Here is a 16,181-nt window from a genome sequence, read left to right on the forward strand (position 1 = left end):
TGTTCACTAGGGGAAGTTCATCAACCAACATTCAGACTTGGTCAAAGATTTAAAAATAAAGAGGATGTGAAGCAGTTGGTGAAACTTCATTCAATACACACTAAGAGGTCCCTTTATTTTGAAAAAAATGACAAAACAAGAATAAGGGTAAAATGCAACGGTGTTGTTCCAGACTTTAGTCAATGTGGGCCATGGACAAAAAGCAAGATTAGAAGCAAAAAATAGTTGTTCAGTCTAGTTCTTCCACTTGCCCTTGGTTATTGTTTGTTTCAAGGAGAAATAGTGAAGAGGAGTGGATGGTGAAAAGTATAGTTACAGATCACAACTGTGTTCATACTAGAGAAATCAAAGCTTGCACAGCAAATTTCATGGCTAAAAATCTCATTGGACAAGTGGAGAGGAACCCTACTATTCCTGTTAGTGCCTTACATGAAGAGCTGCAAAAAAAATATGAAGTGGGGTTTTTAAGGATGAAAGCTTTTAGGGCTAAACAAATCGCTCAAAAACAAGTGTTTGGGGATTTTCAAAAGCAATATGCTTTACTCAGGGATTATGGATTAGAACTAATGAGATCTAATGTTGGAACAACATTCAAAGTAGATGTGTATAGTGAACCAAATCCCAGTTCACAGTCTAGAATCTTTAGAAGAGTTTATGTTTGCTTGGGTGCTTTGAAGTTGGGTTTTAAAGCAGGTATGAGAGATTTTTTGGGATTTGATGGTGCATTCTTAAAGGGTCCTTCCCAGGTCAAGTTTTGTCTGCTGTAGGTCTAGATTCAAACAACGGAATCTACCATCTAGCCTACAGTATTGTTGAAGCTGAGACTAAAAGTTCATGGAGTTGGTTCTTAGAGTGTTTAGCAGATGACCTAGATTTAAATGCATCTTCAAACTTCACCTTTATTTCTGACAGACAAAAAGTAAAATTCTTTTTAGATTGTTGTTGGGTTGAAGATTCGTTTGAAGATTGCGTCAATGGGCTCGGCTGTTAGTCCATTTAATTTTGTATTCCGGTTTTGGGCCTGTCCATACCGTGAGCTTGCTAGGTTACTATATAAGTATATGCTTGCATGCATATTAGGTTAATGTTTTAACGATTAAGAGTATTACGATAGAATTACAGATTTCTTTGATCGTTCTTGTAAACCTACTAACCCTCTACAGTTGATGTTCTTTATCGAGCTCTTCTGAGGGTTATTTTATAATCATTCAACCTGTTTGATTCATCGTTGAGTTATTCTTTATTTTACATTCGTTCTTACTATTTAAATATTTATTCACCTGTTTAAGATCCAATCGATCTTCAAGGTTAAGTATTAATCTCATCAATTGGTATCAGAGCATGAGGCTGTGTAATCGATACACATCTTTTCTGTGAAAAGGTTTCAATTAGGGTTTTTCCGCAATTACTAATATTTATTGAGCCGTCATCTCATTATTGACGTATCTTGATATTTATTGTTTTGCCCTAATCTGAGTTATTACAAGTCTGATCTTTTAACAGGTTTTTTCGATCATAATGGACGAATCGCAATCAAATCCTATCAATATTTCCAACAGCATCGGTTCGACGACGAAGATTCCAATCCTATATACCCATGATTATGAAGTCTGGGCGCATCACTTTGAAGACTACGTTATAGGATCTGAGGATAATGGATACCTCATATGGGAAGCAATCATTAATGGACCTTTTTCTCATTCTGCAACGTCAAGAATTGTTAAAACTCAAAAGGAGTATAACGATCTGCTGAAGGATGTCAAAGATATTGCACAAGATGAAAAGGATAAATTCCAGTGTAATATCAAGGCGTTAAGATTGATAAGATTCGCCCTTCAGTCCGACACCTTCAGGTTGGTCAGCTCATGCACGACGGAAAAGGAAGTTTGGGATAGACTTCGCGAACTGTACTCTACAGACGAGGATCTCGAATATTCTATCCAAACCTTGCTCTTATCTGAGTTTGGAGAATTCAGGCAAGGAGCCGAAGAAACCGTGACCCAGACGTTCGATCGCTTCAATCATCTTCTCAGCAGGATGATCAAACATGACATTGAAAGGAAGCTTATCGAGCAGAAGGTTACGTTCTTAAATGGTCTAAGGTCAGAATGGAGAGCAGTGGTGTCAACAGTCAAAGCCCATGAGCAGTTTAAATCATATTCTTTGGCGAAACTGGTGGGTATTCTCAAGTCTCAGGAGAAGATTGTGCTGCAGGAAAAGAACGTTGTTTCAAGCCTAGGTTCTCTGGCCCTCCTGTCAAAAAGTAAAGCTGTGATGGAGGATGAAGACTTCAACTTGGAGGAGTATGACCTCACATCTGAGGATTATGCTATGATGGTGTCTAACCCCAAGAGGTTCATAAAGAAGAGATTCCCCAGCAACAAAAACCGAAACTGGCAGGGGAGTTACAGTTCAGAAAAGGTTAATAATGAACCGAAGGTTGAAGAGCCCAAGAAGGAACCGAAAGCAGATGGTGATTCTGGAGTAAGCTGTTACTACTGTGGAGGGAAGAATCACTATGCTAAGGATTGTGTCCTTAAGAAAATGGCTGAAAAAGATGAAGAAAAGGATGAGGAAGCTTTGCTACAGAAAAAGCTTGATGAGATGAAGAAGAAGAAATCTACCACTAACCCTTCCATGAATGCTCTTATTGTGCAGGGTTTGGTTGCTGATGACGAGTTCGGTGGAGTTGAAGTTTGGTCAACCGACTCAGAAGACGATGAAGTGAGGAAGCCTTCGCATGGAAAGGCTTGTGTGGCAAAGGAGGAAAGCAGTGGAGGACGGTGCTTGATGGTGTCTGATGTATCTCAGATGAGGGGATACAACACTGATGGAGGAAGCGATGAACCGAAGGAGCAGCAGGACATGTGCTTTACGGCCAAACCGCTCAGCGTGCAGTTCAACGAGCTTGATGAACTGATCAAGAAGGTACAATCAGTTTTCGTTTCATTTAAAGTACCACAATCCTCATATGAGAAAGAACTAAAAAATGTTAATACAAGAATTTCTCATCTAGATAGTAGTTTAACTCAAACTCGAGTCACCAATTCTAACCTAACTGATCAATTAAGCAGGGTGTCGTCGAAGAGTGAGGAGCGGCGCATGTGGATCGAGTTGAAGGAGTCTGAATTAGTTAAAATAAAAGACGAAAACATTTATTTACAAAGAGACAATTTAAAGTTGTTAAAACAGCGGAATGTTTTTTGTTTAATTGCAAAACGTCTTTATTCTAATATTACTCAGCTTCACTTGGACTGTGAAATAGGCCAAAAGATCCATCGCATGATTTTTCCCTTCCTTGAGTTTAAGGAGGATGAAATCGATGCCGAAGCTTATAATTGTGAGAGTGTGATATCATCTGATGACGTCAATCCGACCTACATGTATGGACTGGACAAAATAGAATCTTTCATTAAATCCAAGGACCACAAGAACATGCTTAAAAATCTTTTGGATGAAAATGATAGACTTAAACTGAGAATCGAAACCATACAAAAATTTGACTCTTTAAACGCCAACCTGAGCTCAGAAAACAAAATTGATGTTGAAAATGCATCTGAGCTTAATGAGGACGACAACATGAGTGAAATTTCTGTAGAAGACACGATTGACTGCTCAGAATTTGTAAAAAACGAACTTGAAAACCACAAGAATCTAATTTCTGAAAATTCAGTGGAGTTCGCTCGATTGTCCCAACAAAAGTCCCCGATCTTAGTAGAGAAAGCGGTTGTATATCAAAAGGTCCAGACCACTCCAAATCAAGTGTACAAGGTCACTGGAGTAACCGAACATCAGACTGCTGAACTAACAACTATTGTAAACGAAGACAATGCTGGTGGATGTGATGAGTTCTTCTGGTCAGCACCAATCGATAATGCAGATGAAACGGTAGGCTTGTCAGAAAGGACTTCATGGATTAGTAAAGGTAGATACATACCAGAACCTCTGAACAAGCCAGATAATTTCGATGTGCCAAGTACTAGTGGTACGAAAGACATTCCTCAAGAGAATGGAAGTTCGGAAAAAGAAGACATTCCTTCTAGTTCCTCAGTTCAAAGTGAAACTCCCACAGCTCAAAGTGAACCTGCTAAGGAGAAACCGAAAAGGAAAGCCAATATTCATCATCAACCGAAGCAGATGAGGAATCTGAAACGTGAAAGGAACCAGAGATACAGGAAAAATCTCTTTGAAAGGAAACAATTCTGGCAATCCCAGAATGCATATTTCTCACATCAAGACAAGAATCTGAAGTTTGAGAACAATCCTGTCAAAAAGCATGAGAGCCATAACAACCGAAGGCCACGGTTCGGTTCAGAAGATAATAACACCCGAAAGCCAAGGTTCGGTTCAGAAGAGAATACCAACCGAAACCAAAGGTTCGGCTCTGAGAATGACTCCAACCGAAAGCATAGGTTCGGTTCAGAGAACTGCTTCAACCGAAAGCAAAGGTTCGGTTCTGAAGTTAAAAGAGATCAAAACTCTAAGGTCAGTCCCACCAATAATCAAAAGCAAAAGGGTCACCTAGAGTCTCCAGTCAAGAAGTCATCTCAATCTAAGTCCATTCCTTCTCATTCATCTAATTCTTCTAATTCTTCCAATTCATCTCCATCTAGCTCTAAAGCTCATTCTGTTCATTCCCAAAAATCTCATTCGTCAGCTGAACAAAAAGGCAAACAGAAGGTTGATGCATCCAAACCAGAGTCTAAACCGAACGCACCTAATCCTAATAAAATCAAAGTTTTTACCATTAAAAGGAAAGATGAAACAACACTTATAAAACGAACATATCTTGTTGACATCTCTCTTACTATTCCTGTTCCCATGAAAAGCTCACGAGGACCCAAGAAACTTTGGGTTCCTAAATCTGCTTAACTTTTGCAGGTTATAAGTGACGAGCAGTTCGACGAAGAATGGTACATCGATAGTGGATGCTCACGTCACATGACAGGGAGGAAAGAGGAGCTCCGGGAATACAGGTCTCTTTCAAATGGTGGCAACGTCAAGTTTGGAAACAATTCTTTCGGCACCATAAAGGGATACGGAATGATAACTAATGGTGATTTTACAATAAGGAAGGTGGCATATGTGGAAGGACTCCAACACAACCTCATTAGTGTATCTCAGCTTGTTGGAGGTACAGGTCTCAAAGTCTCATTCGACAATGAAGGTTCTGAAATTATTGAGAAGAAGACAAAGAAAGTAATTCTCAAGTCGGAACGCAAGGGTGAAATGTTTCCTCTAAATCTTAAACCCATCAAAGGAAACCCAGCTATATGCCTGTTATCAAAAGCTCAATCTGACGAAAGCTGGTTGTGGCACCGAAGACTCTCTCATCTCAACTTCAAAGATATTAACAAACTTGTCACTGGAGGTCATGTTCGAGGCCTTCCACTGCTCAAGTTTGACAGAGATCATTTGTGTGCTGCATGCGAAATGGGGAAGCAGAGTCGTCAAAGTCATCCATCTATAATTAACACAAAAGTTGTTGAACCACTTGAATTACTTCATATTGATTTGTGTGGTCCATCATCTATCGAAAGCATCGGTGGTAGCAAGTATATTCTTGTTATTGTTGATGACTTTTCACGATTTACATGGGTGTTCTTTCTAAAGCTCAAATCTGAAGCGACTCATAAGCTGAAATTGTTCATCAAGCAGATTGAAGTACAGCTCAAGAAGGTCGTTCGCAACATCAGGAGCGACAACGGTCTGGAATTCAAGAACAGGGAATTTGAAGAATTTCTAGCAGAAAAGGGAATAAGTCACAACTTCTCAGCTCCCTACACACCTCAACAGAACGGAATTGTCGAAAGACGAAACCGATCTTTGTGTGAAGCTGCCCGAACTATGCTAAGTTTCGCTTCCTTACCTCTTTATTTTTGGGCTGATGCTATTTCTGCTGCTTGTTTTACACATAACATGTCCTATCTCAACAAGCGATTCACGCTCACACCTTATGAGATTCTCAACAACAGGAAGCCCAATGTGAAATTTTTCCATGTGTTCGGCTCACGGTGTTTCATCTTTAACTCTAAAGAGCACTGCAACAAGTTTGATGTCAAAGCCGACGAGGGAATCTTTCTGGGCTACTCTCTCACATCCAAAGCATACAGAATCCTCAACAAACGTTCGAGAAAAATCGAAGAAACATATTACGTGACCTTTGACGATAGCTATGTCAAAAAGCTACAGACCAAAGAAGATACCGTCGGGGAAATCATTCCTCAAACTGGCTAGGTCACAATCTCGATCGCTAATCTATTCGAGAAGTTTATGGAGCTATTTGACGAACCAGAGAAAGCTACTCTCTCAGAAGCAGGAGCAGCAGACAACCAGGTAGACCATATGAAACAAATTGTCGAAGAAGCTTCCAGGAGAATGAACGAAGGAGGATCGAATTCTGATGAACCTCCATCCAACGATGCTTCAGTTGAGGGGGAGCCAAGCTCATATGCTGAGGGGGAACCATGCTCTACAACTGCAACCGAAAGTACTTCTTCAACCGAAAGTGCTTTACCAACCGAAGGTGCATCAATGCTTGAATCCCAAGCACCACAAGAAACCTCTGAACCTCAAGTTTCTCCAATCATTCCAGAAAGCTCATCTATCGAGGGGGAGCAAGCTGATATGACTCTCGACTATGAAAGCCAATCCGAGCCAGAAGAAACGATCCACGCTGAACTAGATCCCACCTTTGATCCAAACTACCCTCCTCTTGTCAAATGGACCAGAGATCATCCTATCTCTCAAGTGGTTGGTGATGTCTTTGAAAAGGTACTGACCCGATCACAACTCAAGGCAAAGCAGACATCCTTATTTTCAAAGGTTGAGTTTTGTATGTTCAACTCATTCGTATCAAAAGTTGAACCGAAGACAGTTAACACTGCTCTCGATCACTCCGATTGGGTTCAAGCAATGCAAGACGAACTGAACGAGTTTGAAAGGAACAAAGTCTGGCGCCTGATTCCAACTCCTCAAGATGCCTCGGTTGTTGCTCTCAAATGGGTCTTTAGGAATAAAATGGACAAGGAAGGGAATGTTATAAAGAACAAGGCTCGTCTAGTGGTAAAGGGTTATTGTCAGGAGGAAGGAATTGATTATGAAGAGACTTTTGCTCCTGTAGCTAGGCTGGAATCTGTAAGAATCTTTCTTGCTTACGCTGCCCACAAAAACTTTGAAGTTTTCCAAATGGACGTCAAGTGTGCATTTCTTAATGGAGAACTCGAAGAAACCGTGTATGTGGAGCAACCTCCGGGGTTTGTGAACGAAAAATATCCAAATCATTGCTACATTCTGGATAAAGCTGTGTATGGCCTCAAATAAGCTCCGAGAGCCTGGTATGAAACGCTAACTAAATTCTTAAAGATGTCTAAATTCAAACAAGGTTCGGTTGACCCAACCTTCTTTCGCAAAAAGGAAGGTAACCACCTTATGATAGTTCAAATTTATGTCGATGACATCATCTTTGGCTCAACGAATCCCAGCCTAACAGCTGAATTCAGAAAGCCGATGGAGACTAAATTTGAAATGAGCTCAATGGGTCCTATTAACTTTTTCCTTGGATTAAATATTAGACAGGGACCCGAAGGCATCTTTATCAATCAGGAAGCTTACACGAAGACTCTCCTAGTAAAGTTTGGTATAATGGGAGACTCCAAAGTCAAAGTCCCAATGGCATTCGGCACCAAGCTAACTCCATCTCTAGAAAAACCGGCTGTTGATATCACGCTCTATCGTCAAATGATAGGCTCACTAATGTATCTTACTGCTAGCAGGCCTGACATCATGTTTTCTGTATGTTATTGTGCTCGATTTCAGGCAAACCCACGCGAACCTCACATGCTTGCAGTAAAGAACATCTTACGCTATCTCAAGCGAACCACCTCCTTAGGTCTATGGTATCCTTCCAACTCAGGCTTCTTCGTTCAAGCCTATTCAGATGCAGACCTTGGAGGATGTGGACTCGACAGAAAAAGCACCACTGGTGGCTGTCAATTCCTTGACGGGAAGTTGGTAAGCTGGCAATTCAAGAAACAAACGTGCGTGTCGTTGTCTACTGCCGAAGCGGAATACATAGCCGCTGCATCCTGCACCTCTCAAGTGATTTGGATCCAGAGTCAACTTCGAGACTATGGACTCAATATGAAGAAGATCCCACTATATTGTGACTCTGAAAGTGCAATTAGGATCTGTCATAACCCAGTGCAACACTCTAAAACCAAACACATAGCACTGAGGTATCACTTCATCAAAGATCACGTGGAAGATGGAAACGCCGAAGTTCACTTCGTAAGAACCACTGATCAACTGGCTGACGTCTTTACCAAAGCTCTTCCTGAAGCATCATTCAACAAAAATTTTACAAGGGCTAGGTATGATGGAATCAGAATCAGTACCTCAAACTACCTCTCAACCTCAAACGTAAGAAGCGAACTTTACCGAACGTTCAGGTTCGGTTACATAATCTGCCTCGCTCATCACTACAAAGGTAGTTTTCTTAGTTGTATATTTCTTGTACAAAGTTGTTTATTTTATTGTCAAAAGTATATTCTGATTGCATGTCTCAATTCATTGGTTTTCAAAAATTTTCCAAAACCGAAACCTACCGAAGGTTCGGGTTCGGTTTTTCAAAATTTTCTTAAACCGAAACCAACCGAAGGTTCGTGTTCGGTTTTTCAAAATTTTCTTAAACCGAAACCAACCGAACGCTCGGGTTCGGTTTTTCAAAATTTTCTTAAACCGAAACCAACCGAACGCTCGGGTTCGGTTTTTCAAAATTTTCTTAAACCGAAATCAACCGAGCGCTTAGGTTCGGTTTTTCAAAATTTTCTTCAACCGAAACCAACCGAACGCTCGGGTTCGGTTTTTCAAAGTCTTCCAAAGTTTTTTTTCGAGTCTTATTTTCTTTGCTTACTTTTTACCTTTTATTTTTTTTCTTTTAATTTTTCTTATTTTATTTTTTTATTTATTTATTATCTACTTCAAAAACTCCAAAAATATTTTTCTCTTTTAATTTCACTTGTGCTCGTTCGTTTATGGGGATATAATTGTTGGATTACTTAAGTGTCCCTAGAAGCATGCTGCTGTATGTGTCCCAAGCCTCATAAGATTCTGAATAATCGCCTTAATGACCTGGTATAAACAAACCTTGTCTTCCCAATAAGGCTACTGCATTTATTCTAATCGCGAGCTACCTCACTCTCTTCTCACATGAGTTAAGAGTTTTTCTGCTTGGTCCTTATTTTCGCAGCAGAGGTACTTTAATTTCTTACACCATCCCCATTACATTTCTCCACTATATTCGTTTCATCAACGTAACCCTTGAGACTCTCAGAAATTCCCACTGAGGTTTATGGTTACACAACATCTGTGTTTGTGATCTTAGTTTCGTGTCACTACGAGCTGAGTGAAACCCAAAATTCAACACCTAACGAATTGACGGTGAACAATTAATTTGCTCAAGTTTTCACCAAAGAATTGACGGATGTACCTTCATGAAATCTCAACCTTTATTTTGTGTGATTACTATGAAATTGTTAAACACCATAACATTTCTTCCCTTGGGATCCAGTTTTTAATTTTTTTTTTAGATTTTATCTTTTCCAAGCTATTTAAAATTAATTCCTACCTACTTGTTCAACAGACTACACCGGTCTCACAAGTACTTTGTTCACTTTCTTTCTTATTTCAAGATTAGAATTGCTGAATCAAAGCGAAAGCCACCTTTACTTAGCCTAATTAAAAGAAGCCTTTCAACATTTATTCATAAATGTTTGATCGTAATTCAACGGGAATCCACATAAACACTTTAAGGTCTCTCTTGATCTTGAAGGAAGAGATTCGTGCCCGGGATCACTTGTTTCGTGTCTTTATTGACATCACATTTATTCCTTAAAAGAGTTGCTTTATTCCTTTTTTTTACACTCTTAGCACGAAAATCTTTGATTTTCCAAAATTCCGTTACTAATTACTACATGCTGTATTATTGCTTTGGTGGTTATTTATGAAGCTGTGGTAAAAAATATTCCACGTGGGTATTTAATTCAAAAGATGTCGTTTAAAAGATAAGACGAAAGGTTGCTGACTCGGCGGGAGTTAAAAGGATTGAATTTCAAACGACGGTAAAAATGGGGCGCGTGTGGATTTGAAACGCCCATACTTTTACTGACATCATGGACGCGTGTGCGAATTTCAAGGGATTTCTCTCTGGCACTTAAAGGCGCGTGAGGATTTGAAACGGTTTTCTTCTGAAACGGCGCTTGTTGGGTGGCGTGATCCTAGGAATCTGACACTCTCTTTCCTACGTGATCCTCGCATAGAAGATTTGAAACGATTTTTCTCTCTCCATTCCCTCACTATAAAAGGCAGCCTACACTCTCATTTACCTTTTTACTGTTTCCGGATTTTCTAGAGAGCAAAAACTCCCAAAAGCTTCACTGTTCATCTTCTTCTTCTACTACCTTCAACAATGGCGGAATCATCCTCAGTCCATGCTACCTCCCAGATCCTTCCTATTCGTCCTCAACAATGCCTGGTGATCGATCTCAACCCTCTGGCGTACGACTCCTACATGTCGCCGATCATTGAGTGCCTGAAGTACTCCCAACTCGCTCCGGCTCTCTCCAGGATTGAGTCTGTGCCCATGGCGACTCTCTCGCAGGTTTATGCGACTGCCTATTACGACAAAGCAGTCGAGCGGGTGTTCTTCGAGGTTGTTGATCACAAGACCTCCATTTCTCGACAACGTTTCTGCACACTGCTAGGGTTGGCTGCTGACCCATCGAGAATTAATCCGGAGACGATTCCGGTTGGGCATCTGTATAGCATGTTTTACAATATGGGGTACACGGAGGTCCTCACCTCCGTCGCAAAGTTCAAGAAATCTTGCTTGCCGCCACAGTGGAACGGCATGTTCACAGTCCTCTTCAAGGGCTTATCAGAACGGAGCTCAGGATCCGATGGCGCTAGTCGACTGTTCTTGTCGATCATGTATGCAGTTTACAACGGGGTCAACTTAGATTTTGGGTTGGTTCTCTGGCAATAGCTCATCCAGAGCCTTTCTTCTTCATCACAACATTCTGAGGTGTCGTATGCCCGGTTCTGGATTCTAATCACAAAGTGGGCAATGGACAGGTTTGATATTCCCACTGCTGCTGGTGCATCGATGTCTTCAATCGGTACGTTTCATACCAAGAAGATCATCGTCTCTGATGCATCTAAATTCTCGTTCATTGGCTCTATTTCGGAGACAATGTATGGCGACGTTCCCTCTGACAGCAGGCTAATCCGGACGATCAAGGAGTTCAGGGCAACTGGACCTAGGGACCTTACACCGGAAATGCTGAAGTCCATCCATGATGCTGACAAATCGGTGAACAGGGGCAAAAAGGCGGACAAAGGGAAGCAAGTGACCAAAGCTGCTAAAGGTCCTTCTCCCAGGAAGAGGAAACAAACGAAACCTGCCAAGTCACCGCAGCCGAAGAGAAGGAAGACTCAACCGAAGCGAAAACTTCTTATTCCTTCCTCTTCGAGTGACTCATAAAATGAGAGTTCGGGTTCGGATGGCTCTCAAGGAGGCGAAACCCCTCAAAGAGGCAACACACCACCCCGCTCGGCTACCCCAGAGATGGAACTTCATAATTCACCAGTTCCTTCACCTCCTCAAACCATCCCTACTTCCATTCCGACCATAATTCCCACTACCACTATTCCTCCAACCTCTTTCCCTATACCACCACCCATTTTCACAGATACCACCACAACCACTACAAAGGTTACAACCAACGTATCTGATACGGGGGTTCATACCACTACAACCGAAACACCACCCGTAACCGAACCACCTCAAACCGAAACCCACCATACAACCGAACCTACCCATACTCAACCACCACCCGAAACTAACCCCACACCCACTCAACCTGAACCTACCAAAACCACCACACCCCCAGCTTCACCACCCCCACCATCTCCAGATCATGCCTCTGATGGAGATAACCCGTTTCTTGGCGGTGAAAACATGACCTTCGATTCGGTCTATTTTAGTCCGTTTCAGGTTCAAAGTGACGAAGAGGATGATGCTCCAGTGACAAAGAAACATCTGAAGGAGCTAAACGAGAAGGTTGATCTGCTTCTTGCGTCATCCACAAACGCTCAATCATCTCTCTCTGAAGCCGCTCTTCAGAAGATTGTTGATGCCTTCTCTAGGGCTCAGCATGATTCGGTAGCTTCAGCCACTGCCGCCATAGACGCCTCCACAAAATCATGTGAGGCTGCGACCGAAAAAGTCGATAAACTATTCTCAGACGCTTCTTCCCTGTTGAAGTCCCTACAGGAGAGCGCTGATGCCACAAAGACAACTTTGGAACCAATAGTTCAGCAGTTGGCCAAGTTCGTCTCAACGGAGTTACAGTCATTCGCTTCACTTCGCCAATCTATTAGCAATGACAACTCGGCCCTTCGTGCCTCCATTGATGAGCGCCTCGCTAAGCTTCAGGAGGATCTCGCAGCTGAAAACTCATTAATGGACGTTCTGGCAAGCAAAACCACCGCCCTTAAGTTCAAGAGCACTCAGCTTTCAAACTCACAGCAACAGCTTGAAGCTCTTCGATCCGAACGGGAGGTAATAAAAACATGTGTTTCGGATGTACACGCCGCACTATCAAACATCCTAGAAGCACACGATCCAATACTCAATCATTCGGTAAGGCGAACCCTTGCTGAAAAACTTGCTCCTGCCATGGACCTTCTCAGCAAAATCGAAGGTTTACCTAGTTTCGTGTCCGATCCGAAACAAGGGGGAGAAGTAAAGTCCGGATCGAAACCACCTCCTTCCTCCAAAGCTACTCACACAACCGAACCACCTCCGACTGGTCAAGCTTCGGGTTCGGGTGTGAAGGATAAAGGGAAACACATAGCTGAGGAAGAAGATGAAGATGAAGATGATGCAACCATTGCGGACATGTTGAAACATGAAAACAGTCGCAATGTGGATGATGATGTCAATCGTGTGGCGCGAGAGGCTGAAGAAGCCGAACGCATGCAAAAGGAAGCCCACGATCTCCTCGAGAGCAGGAAAACTCTCTTCCCTGCCTGGACTCGGGAGCGCATGATTAAAGAGGCCATAGATACTCCTAGCATCTTATGGATCGAGCCGGTGATTTCATTCAATTGCTATAATTCTTTCGATTCGCAGTTCGACATGCCGTTGACTCGAAAGGTGTTTATCTTCCATGCCTTCTCTAACATTTTTTAAGTCCCTCATCCAAACCCTGAGGTGGATAGGGAGTTGATCGAATTCTATCTGAAGGTTGCTCGTCCTCAGTATCAAACTTGGAGCGCCCAGAAGATAGTGAACGTTCGGGTCTTAAAGCCTTACACCGAAGGAAGGTTCATAAACGTTCGGTTCAAGGTGATTCGAGGGTCTGCAAGAACTGAACATCATATATACCTGGCAGATCTACCGAATTTAAATCCTCATGATTGGATCGTCTTGCATAATATCCTTTTGACTGATGAAGCCGAATATGGTCCCATTATAGACCATCTCAAAAGGATGTTAGTCTGTTACATCATGGAGGTTGCCCTAATGGATCAGGAGGTTGCCACAGTCTTCAAGAAGAAACCGAAGATAGCTCCTGTGGGATCGGCCAGTGATCTTAATAAAATGAAGATGGGCAAGATCGATCCGAGACGTAATTCGGTTATGTTCACTAGAGCTGAAGGACAGAAATGTCTCTTCGCTTTAGCTGACAAACATCTTTACACCACTGCTTGTCTAGAGCATGTGTTATCGATCATTCGAAGGTGTAAAGAGAATGCAGCGGATGATGTCAAGTACTTCAACGACATGATCCAGTGGTACATCCGGTTTAGACAGACAATACTTGCTCTAATCACGCGTCTGTTTAACACCGTGAAGAAGAAGGTACCTGCTTTAGCTGCAGGCCCAAGCAACAAGTGAAGATCTCGCTCCAATTGACGCAAAGGGGGAGATTGTTGGGTTGAAGATTCGTTTGAAGATTGCGTCAATGGGCTCGGCTGTTAGTCCATTTAATTTTGTATTCCGGTTTTGGGCCTGTCCATACCGTGAGCTTGCTAGGTTACTATATAAGTATATGCTTGCATGCATATTAGGTTAATGTTTTAACGATTAAGAGTATTACGATAGAATTACATATTTCTTTGATCGTTCTTGTAAACCTACTAACCCTCTACAGTTGATGTTCTTTATCGAGCTCTTCTGAGGGTTATTTTATAATCATTCAACCTGTTTGATTCATCGTTGAGTTATTCTTTATTTTACATTCGTTCTTACTGTTTAAATATTTATTCACCTGTTTAAGATCTAATCGATCTTCAAGGTTAAGTATTAATCTCATCAATTGTCATAACTGCTATTTCTATTGCTAATTTGTAACTATCTAATTTATGTTTGTTGTCTTAAATTAGGGTATCATACCTGCTATCAATCAGATGTTCCCAAATGCTGAGCATATATATTGTTTACGACATATTCATGAGAATATGAGGCTGCATTGGAGGGATACAAAGTACAAGGACTTCTTATGGGACATTGCAACAACAACTACAATTCCACATTTTGACAATGCAATGGAGTTGTTCAAGAAGTATGATGTTACAACACATGATTGGTTGAAGAAAATTACAGCAACACATTGGAGTAGAGCTCATTTCAGTGGTTTGGCTTTTCCCTGTTATTATTGCACTATTTTTATATAAATTGTATTAAATGTATATAATCTTATATAGGAAGGGCAAAGACACACAGCTTGACAAATAACTTGTGTGAGGTATTTAATTCAAAAATCATTCATGCTAGAGACAAACCCGTGATAACTTGTTTGGAATATATTAGAGAATACTTGATGAAAAGGATAGTTGTTGTTCAAAAATCCGTTGACAAATCTAAAGGACCACTAACACCAACAGCTACAACCATTTTAGAAGGTATTAAGAAAGAAGCAACTCAAAATGTGTGCATTTTTAATGGTGCTGAGAAGACACAGGTGACCACTCTAAGGAAGGACCAATATGTGGTCAATTTGAAGGAAAAACTTGTACTTGTATGTATTGGGAACTCATAGGCATTGTTTGTAGTCATGCTGTGAGTGAAATTTGGGACAAAATCAAGTATGGTGGAAAAAAAGTACCTGATATAGAGGCATGGGTTCATCCAGTTTATTGGCTTCAAACATGGGCTGATATGTATAGCCATAAAATAGACCCTATTAATAGAAAGAGCATGTGGCACAAATCAGCATGTCCTTTTATACTAATGCCCCCTAAACATCATATTCAGGTAATCTTTAAAATTTAAACATAATACTCAGGTACTAGGTACTATCTGGTTCTAATATTTTTCTTTTTTATTTTTAGGTTGGGAGGCCAAAAAAGAAGAGAAAGAAAGTTGTAGGTGAGGTTGTGACTACAGGGAAAGACTTGAGCAGAAAGTACATCACAATAACCTGCAGCAAGTGTGGAAACAAAGGGCACAATCAAAGAAGCTGTAAGGGTCAAGGTGGAGAAAGAGAAAGGATGAGTGATGGTGGTAATGAAGTGCAAAAGAAAGGCAAAGCAGTGGCTGATGGGTGATATTTGTTATGTTTGTGTTTATGGGTACTTTGCTTTTGGGTATTTTTGGTTAAAGAATTTTTGACTTTTGCTTATGGGTAGTGTTTTGGTTAGACATATTTTTAGTACAATGCTTTTGTGACATTAGATTTTAATTTAGTTTGTGTAAAAATCATGTTTTTGTGAAATTTGATTTTAATTTAGTTTATGTAAACATCATATTTTTGCTTACACAAATGATACTAGAATTGTTGCTTGCATGATGTTATGTTAATATTAATCCAGGAAGATGCAGTACTCAAGAAGCACTTAACAGAAAATGGTATCCCTCATATGAAAATTACCAAACTAACCTTTATTGATTCTAACATGGATACACATCATAAAGTAAATCCCTTGTGAATACGTAAAGTAATTCAAAAATATACCAAATTGCCCTCACATATTGGGCATTTGAGAGAGAATAACATCTCTAAGTTAACGGTGTTTACCAAAAGGACCCCTCATGTGCAAATTTCTTCTCAAAAGGACTCATGGTGTTCATAAACTTTGAAAAGGACCTCCGGTGTTATAATTTGCCAACCACA

General features: G+C 40.9%; 1 protein-coding gene across 1 annotated transcript; it reads left to right on the top strand.

Annotated features, from left to right (window-relative positions):
- Window positions 1–296: 296 nt before the first annotated feature.
- LOC145066623 (uncharacterized) lies at window positions 297–15,615 on the top strand. Its single transcript, XM_079013911.1, has 6 exons — window positions 297–693; window positions 735–919; window positions 14,452–14,701; window positions 14,773–14,970; window positions 15,108–15,322; window positions 15,400–15,615. Exons 1-6 carry the CDS (start codon window positions 297–299, stop codon window positions 15,613–15,615), a joined length of 1,461 nt encoding a protein of 486 aa, XP_078870037.1.
- Window positions 15,616–16,181: the final 566 nt, after the last annotated feature.

This window comes from Lactuca serriola, chromosome 8 (genome assembly GCF_051521515.1).
Source record: "Lactuca serriola cultivar US96UC23 chromosome 8, Lser_US96UC23_V15, whole genome shotgun sequence".
NCBI classification, from domain to species: Eukaryota; Viridiplantae; Streptophyta; class Magnoliopsida; order Asterales; family Asteraceae; genus Lactuca; species Lactuca serriola.

What these genes read in the sequence shown, in the direction of transcription:
- LOC145066623 (XM_079013911.1), top strand. Translation starts at nt 297, where the DNA reads ATGGTGAAAAGTATAGTTACAGATCACAACTGTGTTCATACTAGAGAA. An exon ending in TTATTTCTGACAGACAAAAA is followed by an intron (nt 920 to 14,451) that starts GTAAAATTCTTT and finishes GTCTTAAATTAG; the next exon opens with GGTATCATACCTGCTATCAA. An exon ending in CCCCTAAACATCATATTCAG is followed by an intron (nt 15,323 to 15,399) that starts GTAATCTTTAAA and finishes TTTTATTTTTAG; the next exon opens with GTTGGGAGGCCAAAAAAGAA.